Source organism: Grammomys surdaster, unplaced genomic scaffold (assembly GCF_004785775.1).
Source record: "Grammomys surdaster isolate TR1022 unplaced genomic scaffold, NIH_TR_1.0 146, whole genome shotgun sequence".
Lineage (NCBI taxonomy): Eukaryota > Metazoa > Chordata > Mammalia > Rodentia > Muridae > Grammomys > Grammomys surdaster.
Genome location: NW_021604604.1, coordinates 4,430,080 through 4,442,435, shown reverse-complemented (window position 1 = coordinate 4,442,435; position 12,356 = coordinate 4,430,080). Strand labels below are relative to the sequence as shown.

Genomic DNA, 12,356 nt, shown 5'->3' with positions numbered 1-12,356 from the left:
CCCCTCTCCTCTCCTCTTCTCTTTCCTCCCTTCTCTCACTGTCTTTTTTAATGACTGGTTGAGAAATTAGTAATGGTGACATGATTTTTGGAAGCACTGGTTAGATGTGGACAACTGTCACAGTCATTTAGTGAGGTTAGGTGCTATTGGTCATGTCTGTTACTTTCTCTGCTGACAGCACAGTGCTTTGAATGTAGCGTGAAACATTGCTTTTTTAAAGTGGAGTTGAGACAGTAATAAGTACTGAGTATAGATCATGTGTAATCATGTATATGCCCTTCATGTGCCTATAGTTAGGCTGCAGTACAACTCATTGTATTTGTAAAGTTTGTATCAAGTTGGAAAAGACTAGGGAGTCATACTACCGAGTAAGAAGAAAAAGTAGTTCAACAATATTTACAGAAAAGGAAGTAAATATTTATTGAGTCACAGTTGGAGCTGATAATGATTTTGTAGATAGGGTTGGATGAGTTTATTGAGGGTGAGGTCCAGGGTGAAGAAATAGGATATTTTGGACTGTTTCTGGTCTTAAGATTGTTATCATTTTTCAATTTCTTTAATGGAAGACAAAAACAAGTTGCCTCATTTCAACATATAGTAACAATATGTCTTATGTTTGAGAGCATTAAAAGTTTAATCCAGGCAGAACAATTGGTGTTTCTATTGTTATTAGAATTATGTCTATTTGATTTTGTTTGTGTTAGCCAAAGCTCTTCTGGAACTAGAGATCCTCCTGTCTCAGCTACCTGAGTGCTGGCATGTGCCACCATGTCCATCTTAATAGTAAGGTTTTGATTTTTTATTTCTTGTAGGTTAACTGTTAGGTTATGAGCACTTACTACCTGTGTGCCCCTCCCCCCAATTTTTTATTTTATGTGTGTCAGTATGCAGTTATGTGTTTACATATTTGTGTATGCGTGAGAATATGTGTGTGTGTGTATACATGTACCACATGTGCTTGTGTGTACTTGTACTACATGCATATTTGTTCTTATGTAAGGCAGAAGAGGGCATTGAATCTCCTAGAACTGCAGTTACAGACAGTTGTGAACTGCCATTTTACTGCCTAGAACTGAAGTTCTCTCTACAAGAGTTGGCAAGTGCTTTTAACTACTGACCCATCTTCCCAGCTCTGGGACCTGATTTTTTGCAACATTGAATATTAGTACTTAGAACAATTGAATCTTGTATTTTTCTTCTGCTTCTCTGTCATGTACAAAGTCATGATATATGGTACTTGTCCATTTTAATATTAAGATTCTGATTTGTTATTTCTTGTAGATAAACTTTCAGGTTATGAGCACTTACTAGCTGTGTGCACCTCCCCAGTGGGTTAAGTATTTACTCTGGCAGCATGAGATACAGAGTTCAAATCCCTAGAATTTGAAGTAAAGCAGGATGCGATCATATGCATCTGCAGTTCCAGTTCACCTTTGGCAAGGTGGAAGGAAGTGAGGAATCCCCAGAAGTTCTCAGGCCAGGTAGCCTTATGTACCCAGCAATGGACATCTAGAGACCCTTAACTCAAGCAAGGTGGAAGGTTATTTCCTGACATTCACCCAGGTGTCACGAGACCCAGACACACACACACACACACACACACACACACACACACACACACACACACGAGAAAGGAGACAGGTGAAATCACTTAGTAGGTGAAGACACTTGCCTTGCAGACCTGGTTCTCTGAGTTTGATCCTGGCACTCATGTAAAGGTGGGTGAAGAGAGCGGCACAAAATTGTCCTTCTACCTCTATATATGCACACCAAAAAGCAGAACAAGAGCTTGATGGGTTAGCATTGTTTATTGTAGCACCATGTATCGTTTCTAAATACACAGTTCCCTGTTTTAAAAATGGAAGCTGCAAAATCATTAATATAATGCTGCTAAAAATACCATTTGTAAAATAAGGTCCTTGGAAGTTGGTCTTAGTGCTACAATTCTGGTGGTGATAAATGGTACAAAGATGGATTGTGGAAAGACACTTTGTAGTTAGTCATAGAGGCAAGGTCTTGAAATGAACAAACAACTCAGGAGCAAACTCGAGTACTCCCCCCTCCCCCCACGTGCTTGTAGTTTCTACTAAAGTAAAACATTGCCAGTGATCAGCTTTCTAAATAGTCCAGTCAGAAAGCAATTTGAGGGGAGAAAGGAGCTTATTTCAGCTTATACTTTCATGTTCTAGTCTTAGCATTGTGGAGGAAGTTAAGCCAGGAAGTTCTGACAGCTTGTCAGAGGAGAGAGAAATGAATGCATGCTTGCTGTTTGTGTTTAGCTTGGCTTCTCCAACTCATACACAGTTCAGGACACTGTGTCTAAGGAGTGGTGGTATGCAGAGTGAACTGTATGTTTCCCACATCACTTAAGACAATTCCACAGCCAGGCCCGCAGGACAACCAATATAGGCAATCCGTTGTTGAGACTCTCTTCCCAGGTGATTGTAGTTTATATCCTGGAGGTTATCACAAACACATTCTCAGGTACTTGCTAATGGACTTGATATGTTAGCCCTTATATATTTTTATTCTTTTGCATATACATGTGTATTCTTGAACTACCTGATTAATATTTGTGATAATTACAATTTTTACCCCTTATATACCAAATACCTAGAGTATAAGTTTGTTTTTCCATGTCCGCTTTGTCTTGTCAAGTGGACTTTGCCATGAATTCCCCCCATTTTTCTGTCCTTAAGTTTATAGCAATTTCTTTGCTAATTTCCCTTTCTTCCTTATCTACAGAAATTTCCATGCAGTATCGACATGATGGAGCTTGTCCAACAACTAGTAAGTTGTCCAACTGGGTTAGTAACCTGGGCTTTTTGGCTCTTAGTTTAGTATCTTTTCTGATGCATTAACTTAAGACCTTTGAAGGTCTAAGTTTTGTTTCCCAAAATGCATTAGATTTTTATCATGTAGATTTTTTTCTCTTACAAAGATGCTTTTATATGCTGCATTTTTTTTGTGTGTGTGTGTGCTTAGGATCTACATTATAGTCAAATATTGCAAATTTTAACTATTGTTGGTTCTTTACTATGGTACTTATGTTTTAGAATTGTGACCTCTGTCCTTGGTGACATGCTGTTTTCAGTATTTTGGTGCCATTTATTTAGCCTTAATGTAAATACAAATTTTCAGTATTTCTATATTAATTAGCTTTATGTTTGGACTTCTGTATGTGTTGAAACTTATATTGGAAGTTTAGAAGATGAAAATAAAAGTTTGATAGGGTTAGTAGGCATAATGAGATTTTTTTTTATAACTTTCGATTGTGCTTTAAGGTTGATTATTACATCCTGTGGAGATGATAAAAGAGATACTATGTTGATACCATTATTTAAAGCAATTTTCAAAAATATATTAAACTAAAGAAAGTGTCACCATTGTGACAGTGCACCTAACATGTTATCTTAGTTACTAGGCTGTGTGTTAATAAATGAGATATATACTATTTAAGGAGTTATATTATGGGGTAATGAAAAAAGCTTTTAGTTTTAATAATTTCAAGCAATAGATCTGGTAGACATACTAAGATTTTGTTAAGCTGATTCAGTCTGTGCCTTTGTTTTTCTTTTGTGTGTTTGAGAATGATCTTAACCTGACATCCTTTTTTCCTTACTTAAAAGCCTTCTCAGAGTTGCTGAATGCAATACACAATGGTAAGTTTTATTAGATCTTCTATGGTGGTTCACTTATCGAAACTGTTGCCTTTTATCAGAAAGATCAAGTGAAAGTTAGCATGGTGCAGTCATTAGATGAGACGTAGTGCTTCAGTGAGCTGATTAATTGTTCTGCACAAGCTTGTCGGTAGAAACTCTGTAGCCAGCCTACAGAGGTGTGACCAGTCAGTGGGGTTCATTAGGTTGGTGTTTGTCTCTACACTTCTCAAAGTTCTGTGTTCCCAAATAGTCTACTTCTTGGAGATCTTTCTTGCTAATGTATTAGTAATTACAGGAATTTCAGGAAAAACAACAGGAACTTGCTTTTAACCACAGTATAGAATGTGAATTTTGTTTTTTCAGAAAGTTTTATTTGAATACTTTATTTTACTCCTGTATCTCATGTGAATAAGTATTTGAAGCTGTATCTATTTGGGGACCAGTTTTCACAGTGTAGGCCTGTCTTCTCCTTTGGAGTAGCTAAGTCAGTATATAAGGCAAATTCTGTCACTTTTCATTTTAACAGTGTAATTATAATGATGTTCATTACTGTAGAGCGTGTGAAGGTTTCTTTAGTGTCCCCAACTTTTTGTAATCCTTTTGCATTAAATTTTTAAAAAAATTGTTTTATTTGTAAGCATGCATGTGTATATATTTTGAAGAGTGCATACTCTCTCCCACAAGTTCTCTGGATTAAATGAGTTGTCCAGTTTGGTGGTGAGTGTTTTACCTGGTGAGCCATCTTGCTGAATTTGAAAGTATTTCTTCCCAGTATTAATACTGTTAATGTGGTTTTTAGCAGGTGAGGTTAAGAATTCTTAGTTGTGTTTCCTTATCCTTATTATAGAGAAAAGATTGTAAATGACCTTTTTTAGCTATAAATGCAAATGAAAGATGGATTTCCAGTAAATGATTTTTATTCTATGACTTTTCCTTTTTTTCTAAATGTAGATTTTTTTCCCATTCTGTTAAAAAATGTATTTCTAGCCCTACAGATAAAAAAATACGCCTATCAATGGAGTAACTTGAAGTTTTGGTTGTTGTGTGTTAGTCAGGTTAACCATACTGTCATAGACATTTACCATTTTGTTTCCTTTTTTTACTTAAAAAAAGTGTGTGTATGTGTGTGCACACATGTGCATACACATATGTGCATGCCTGTGCATACATCCGAGTGCACGTTATGGGGAGGGCACTATATGTGGAGATGAGAGGACATTGTAGGTTGTAGCAGTTAGCAAGTCTGTGCTTCAAGTGCTCTCATCCACTTTGTCATTTTGCTGTTTCCTGAGAGAGAGAGAGAGAGAGAGAGAGAGAGAGAGAGAGAGAGAGAGATTGAGAGATTGTGTGTGTCAATGTGTGCACACATGTACTGCAGGTGTGTGTATTTGTTTTTGATGGAACGTTTCAGACTCCTTTTTTCACAGGCTTCTGATAAGTATGTACTAGTTCTGTTGCACATTATCATGTCAGGAAGACATTTTTTTCTGTTCACTTGCACTCTAGTCTTTAAGGTGAGCAGTAGTGTTTTTTTTCTCACTGCTATATAGCCAGTTCCTAGAATCTTTTCTCTTTGGCACTGGAATACTGTAGCTTTTAAGCAATGCCATGTCTCTTCTTTCCAGCTCTGCAAGATAGAATTGGGAAGCACACACATGCTCCTTTCTCATATTGCTTGATTTACTGAGAGGTTTCTAGTTGTCCACCATTATATTGTTAGCTGTTTTCTATAGATTGCACCATATGGCAGGTTGAGGAAATTTGGTTACTGACTTTATCTCCTTGTTTTAGGTAACTCAGAATTCCTTTTTTGTGTTAGTTTTGTTCATTGTATATTTAGTGACAGTTTTATTTCAGCCACATTAAGTATTTGGCCTATAACTATGGAAACGTATGTATGTATGTATGTATGTATGTATGTATGTATGTATGTATGTAAAATAGTATTTCTTTCTAAACGTACCATGACTCTTATTTCCATACAACCCTTTTTGGATTTTTCCCTCCTCTTCCTCATCCTCTTCCTCTTCTTCTTCCTCCTCCTCTTCTCCTTATCTTCCTCCTCTTCTTCCTCCTCTTCCTCCTCTTCCTCCTCATTGTGACAGGAGGAGTCAACAACGTCTCACGTAGTCTGTGTAGTTAAGGATGACCTTGATGTCATCCATAGTTATTAGGCCTGCATCACTCTCCAAATGCTGGAGTTATAGTTGGCGCTATATGTCTGGCTGTGCTTTCATTGTCTGCTTCCTTCTGTATGATGCCTTCTGCAGATGTGTTGTGGGAAGGAAGGATCAGATGTTATAAGGTATAGAATACCTTTCCTTAAATCACTAATTCTTAACTTACATTCTTCTAGATTGTTAGAGAGTAAAAATAAGTGATTTAGAGAGTGGCATCAGTACCTACAATTTTTAGTTTTCACACAGACAACACTTACCATCAGTATAAGAATCTGTAAAATACAGAGCCTTCTTCCTCAACTCTCCTCCAGTCGGTAAATAATATGTTGTTCTTCCCACATGGGATAATATTATTACTTTTTTTGGGGAAAATGCACAGTATAAATGTATCCTGCTTTGGTGGAATAAGATCTAAACATGAGACAAATATGTTTATTAATAGCATCTTAAAGATTTTATGATCTGTAATAGGAAAAAGTTCAGAGTAAAGAAAAATTGCCTTTGATGGATTAAACTGTGCTGAGAACATAGCATTTGACATAGTATTTGGTTATAAACTATTTGGTACAGATAATCAGTCTGTCAGTTCCAGTCTTAAGCACAAGCAGTCAGTCCCACTCACATGCAGCTATGCAGGCTGTGTTAGTTACTTCTTGCTGCTTTGATAAAACACCATAGCAAAAAGCAGCTTTGGGAGGAAATGGTGTAAGTCAGCTTATAACTCTGAGATGCCAAGTTATCATCCAGGAAAATCAGGGCAGGCATTCAAGACACAAGCATGGAAGTACAGCCTAATGCAGAAACCACGTCAGAGTCCTTCTTAGTGGCTTGCTCCTCCTGCTTTTCTCAGCCTGTTTTTTTGTTTTTGTTTTTTTTTTAATAGCACCTAAGAGCACTAACCCAGGGGTCCTACCAACTCCTGTAAGCTGATCCTTCCCACATTAGTCATCAATTAAGAAAATACTCCATAGGCTTGCCCAAAGTCCATTGTGGTGGGAGCATTTTCTCAATTGAAGTTATTTTTTTCTTCCCAGATGACTCTATCTTTAGTCAAGCTGACATAAAACTAGCCAGGAGTCTGACTATGCAAGGTGCTAGTGATAACTGATATTTGATTCAGAACATAAAAAGAACAGCAGCATTAGCTTTTAAATCAATAAATCCAAAGAAGTTGATTTTTTGAGTTGGGAAAAACATAGTGCACTAGTTATATAAGAAGGTTCTTTTGATCACTGCACATAAGAATTGAACAAACTTAATGCCAAGACAGAAACCAAATAGAATTTTGTTAATAATATAGCCAAATATTATGGAAACCCAAAGAGGAATGTGAAAGTCAGCCAACCTCCTACCTGCCTCCTACAAAACCAAAACCCAAAAGCAAACAAACTTATAGTTGTCAGTGAATTGAGTAGCAGTTTCGTGGGGGGGTTGGGGTGGGGGTGGGAGGAAGACATCCACTAGTATTTAGCACATATAAAAATTGCACTTGTGCAGAAAAAGAGAATTGTAGCTAGTTCATGTAGAGGTGATAATAGAGAAACACTTGTTCATAATTGAAAAGTTCTGGTAGAGAGGACAAAGACATCGGATTAATTTTTATTTTACTTGCTTTGGACATTATTTAAAGATAGGAATTAACTTTGTTTCTTGGGTTTCTAGACTCTAGTTATCTTTCTGTGTTAGCCTCTCAAGTGGTGGGACTACAGAATTTTGCACCACCATGCTCTGTGTTACCAAGTTTATCTTAAAATAGTGAAGTCTTCCTGCTGAGAGGGAAACTTGTAGAGAAAGGGTCTAAGGTTGAAGAGAAGGCTCTTGGATGGAGCAAGCCTATGGGGCGGATGGGAAGAGTGGCACGTGGGAATGCTGCAGCCTGAAACATACAATAGCTGTGAGAACATCCCGTGTAATGTGGCATTTTAGCTTTCTAAATAACCCCTTTAGGGCTGGAGAGATGGCTCAGTGGTTAAGAGCACTGACTACTCTTCCAGAGGTTCTGAGTTCAATTCCCAGCAACCACATGGTGGCTCACAACCATCTGTAATGGGATCTGATGCTCTTTTCTGGTGTGTCTGAAGAAAGCGACAGTGTACTCATATGCATAAAATAAATAAATAAATCTTTAAATACCCTCCTTAGGTTTTTTGAAATTATTCTTTAATGAATTTTATTGTACAATTTTCATGCATCCTGTGTTCTTGCTGATCCTGCCGAGTTCTCCTGCCCTGTCCATCGCTGTCTGGTTCCCTTCCCTCCCCGGTATCCTCTTCTGCTCTTATGCCACGTGTAATTTATAACCCTCACCTGTCCCCTGCTCCCTAGTTTTATTATTTTCACATTTATGTATCTGTGCCTGTTGTGTATGTGCCCACGTCAGGAGGTTAGATGACAACTTGTAGTGGACCTGAATCTCTGCTACTCCATAGGTTCTAAAGATTGAAGTTAGGTTTTCAGGATCGGAAGCAAGTACCTTTATCTGATGAGCCGTTCTTTTAGTTACTCTTCTATTACTGTGAGGAGACACCATGACCAGGGAAACTTATAAAAGAAAGCATTTAATTGAGGGCCTGCTTTCCAGGGGGTGGTTCCATGACCCTCGTGGCAGGAGGAGACATTAGTCACTTTGGTTTAGTTAATTCCAGATGTACTCAAAGTCACAACCCAGAATAGCCACCACAATGGGCTCCTTATTTAGTGCTTCCCCTGCACACACACACATACACACACGCACACACACACCCATCCATCCCATTGTTAAGGTCAGGTTGTTTTCTTTTTGAGGAGAAATATAATAGACATATTTTTTTCGTTGCATAGTTTGAAATGTTACAAGCTTTTTCTAATGGAAATTTTCCCCTTTGTGATAATTAATTTGTAGAATTAGACATGAGATAATGTAGAGACCCATTTCTTGCTGTTCTTTATCAAGATTGCCCCCAATTCTTAAAATGCTTGGTTTTGCTATGAGTCATTTCCCAGTTTTCTATGTTGCCTTTGACTTCATTCTGTGTCTCTTAGTTTGAATGCTTGTTCTTTTTCCTGAGCTCCTCCCTCCAGCTCTGATTCTACCCCTAGCTTCTATATGGTACTGTTGCCATCACAGATTAGTACACATTTATCAGCTTAAAGAACACACATTTATTGACTGTTGTTTCTTTTCTTCTCCTCTACTTTATCCATATGACGTAAGTTGGTTCAGTTGGTTGTACTTGTTGTTGTTTTGTGATTAGACTGTCCTATGGCTGAAGTCTTGTATCAGGAGACTCTAGAGACAAAGCCACATCAGGGCTCATCCTGGTTCCTTTTGCAGTTATAGTACTGTAGTTAAATTTGTATCTACTGGCTTTCACCTCGAGCAGGGCTCACAGAGGCTTCTTAACGGTTTTGTGTCTTTCCTTGTTTTACAGCAAGGAAAAGTAAATTGAATTCTCAGACTGCCTTTCCTTTGTGAAGAATCTGTTTTAGCTAGGATTAGTTACTGTTGCTGTGATGGAACACCATGACCAAAAACAAGTTGGAAAGGAAATGGTTTACAGTTCCACACTGTAGTCCACCATCAAAGGAGGCCAGCCAGGACAGGAATTCAAACAGGGCAGGATCTGATGCAGAGGCCATGGTGGAGAGCTGCTTACTGGCTTGCTCCCCATGGCTTACTCAGCCTGCTTTCTTTTAGAACATAGGACCGCCAGCCCAGAGATGGTACCATCTTATGGATGAAGTGGAAACTTAAACTTTCTTTGGAAAGTCAAGTTGTGTTGGATGGTGTTTTGCTGGGGTAAACCCATGAAGGAATGTTTTCCTTAGGCAGACTTGTGAAGGAACGTTTCACTGAAGCAGACACAGGAGAGAGGATGTTCTGCTAAAGCAAACATATGAAAGGACATGTGATGAGAGATTCTTTACTAATGACAAGCATGTATTGGTCTCCATTTGTTGGGGCCCCTGTAGAGAAAAACACAACAAAAAACTCGTGGTGGTGTGCTGTGTTGATTGATAGAATGTCAGCTGAGACAGAGGCACTGCTGAAGCAACACCTATAGAGGACACATGATGTTTGGAGGGAGTATAAATGAGAAAGGCTCCGCTAGCTGTGCAACACTTTTTTGTGTGGTGTCTTCTCTGAGAAAGGCACAGCTGAGAACTTCTCTTGGCGTTCCTCCTGGTCCCTCCTGCTGACTTGTACTGAGGCCGAGGCCTGGCTGTCTCTGCTAGGTAGTGGAACTGCTACTGATGTGTTTGTTATTCCGACTCTACCAAACTGGACTGCTGGTGCATCTGCGAAGTGTTTGTGAGTGGACTGAGTGAACTGAACTGTTTCCAGACAACACAGATGGGATTTGCATCAAAGAACCTTGCTAAACAGGTCCACTTTCCCGTATCCTTTCTTTCCCACTACCTCTGGTGCATGGTGTGCTAGAAGGGGATGTTAAAGCATTTAAGAAGCATCATTAAATTATGGAGGCACTTTTCTCAGTTGAAATTTCCTCGTTTTGGATGACTTTAGCTGTGTTGAGTATAAAACTATGCATGAAGATATAAAACTGTCAGCATGTTCTCATTCTCTCCTTAGCCACACTTCCCATGGACTTGTCTCTCGCCTTTTGTTCTTAAAGGTCATATAATTGTATCTCGTCTGATTTCAAGGTCAACCAACCACCCAGTATGTTTAGTTCAGTCTTCAAAGCCCTTCAAAGTATTTAAATAACCAGAATATATAAAAAACTGGGTTTATAGCAGATGCTTTGGAATTCTGCCCTTTACAATCATTTAATGCCCACCACAGCTCTCCCCCCACCTTAATGGAATGTGTTGCTATTTCTCTTTTAAAAAAAAAAAATCTGTGTTTTCTCAACCCCCAAAGTTTATCTGTTTTTCACTTTTCCCTTTTTTTTTTTTTTTTCCCAGAACGGGTAATTTAATCATGAGCTTTGTGCATGCATGGTAGGCAGCTGGTCTTATATCTTGGTATATTCCCATCTTTCTTTTTCTGTCTGGCTGTCTATCAATCAAAGTTTAAAATTCCTTAGTTCTTTTATTCCTGGTTACTGCAACAATTTATAGGGCAGTATACCTGATGTAGTGAAAAGAAAAAGACAAAGCCACAACAGATAAAAGACCTCATGAAGGTATATTTAATTGACACTACATTGCATTAAACAATAGGCGCATATTTTTGTAAACTGAGGCTAAGGTGGTCCATTCTGAACAGGAAGGGTTTCCTGTTTAAGCTGCAGTAACTTTTCTGACTATGGATTTTCATTCCTTCTGTGGCACATTTTTACAATTCCTCTAATGCATTTGGGACGACTGTCTCAACATAACCTCCAGCTTTCCTGACAAGTCTTCGCTCTGTCTCCTGCTGAGAGGTGTAGCCGTTTCTGTTTTGTTTTAAAACTTTGTGCTACCATATCCACCACTTCCACCTCCAGATCCACAGCCACCACCCACCATAGGGACTGCCTGAGCTTATTCCACCAAAACTGCCCCCTTCATGGATCCATAATCTGATCGCTGCTGTCCACTCTAATTTCCAGAGTCATTATAGTTCCCACCACCATAGTGACCTCCACCGAAATGTCCTCCTTCATTGTAACCATCAGATCCTCCTCCACCACGTCCATAACCTCCTCTACTACTGTAACCAGGACGATCATCATAGTTGCCACCATCACCTCCAACTCCATTATATCCACCATCACCACCTCCATAACTACCCCTGCTGCCACCACCTTCACCACCATAGCCTCCTGGTCTACTGAAGTTTCCTCCATGACCAAAATTTCCTCCACTACCCATAAAGTTGCCAGATCCACTTCCATGACCTCTCTGTGATCCAGCAGACCACATTTCTTGTTTAGAAAGAGCCTTTTCCACTTCACAATTATGCCCATTGATAGTGTGGTATTTCTGAGCAACAATTTTATTAACAGTGTCATGATCATCAAAAGTTACGAAAGCAAATCCTGTCTTTTTTTTTCCCCACTCTGCTAGTCTTCTATAACTTTTGAAAATGGTTTCAAAATTGAAAATGGTTTCAATTTTGCCATATTTTTGAAAAGTCTTTCACATTACATTCTGTATCCTCTTTAATACCACCAACAAATGTTTTCTGCACTGTTAAATGGGCACCAAGCTTTACAGAATCCTCTCTAGAAACAGCTCTCTTTGGTTCCACCACAGGCCCATCAACTTTGTGGGGCTAAGCACACAGTGCAACATCGACCTCTTTAACATAAGAGCAGGTCACAAAACCAACGCCTCTGGAACGTTTGGTTTGGGGATATCTCATTACCACACAGTTTGTAAGTGTACCCCATTTCTCAAAATGTTCTTAAGCTATCACCTATGGTTTCAAAGCTCAGACCAACAATAAACAGCTTCCTCAGCTGCTCTGGTTCCTTTGGATCATAACCCTCCATTTAAGACCCAACTCTCCTCTTCCAGCTCACGTTCATTCAATATGTGTCTAAAGTTTCTCTTCTCTTTTCCATTTCATTTTTCTTTCCCCTTC

At 38.8% G+C, this 12,356-nt stretch overlaps 1 protein-coding gene and 1 pseudogene across 5 annotated transcripts in view; one reads left to right on the top strand and one right to left on the bottom strand.

The window, feature by feature from the left end:
- Window positions 1–12,356, top strand: part of Mllt10 (MLLT10 histone lysine methyltransferase DOT1L cofactor) — a 144,213-nt gene that overhangs the window by 98,014 nt on the left and 33,843 nt on the right. For all 5 annotated transcript variants that reach the window (XM_028764918.1, XM_028764916.1, XM_028764919.1 and 2 more), the window contains 2 exons: window positions 2,746–2,790; window positions 3,630–3,662. In XM_028764918.1, the coding sequence (XP_028620751.1) occupies window positions 2,746–2,790; window positions 3,630–3,662 (78 nt within the window). The remainder of the gene's footprint in view (window positions 1–2,745; window positions 2,791–3,629; window positions 3,663–12,356) is intronic.
- Window positions 11,234–12,264, bottom strand: LOC114619042 (annotated as a pseudogene).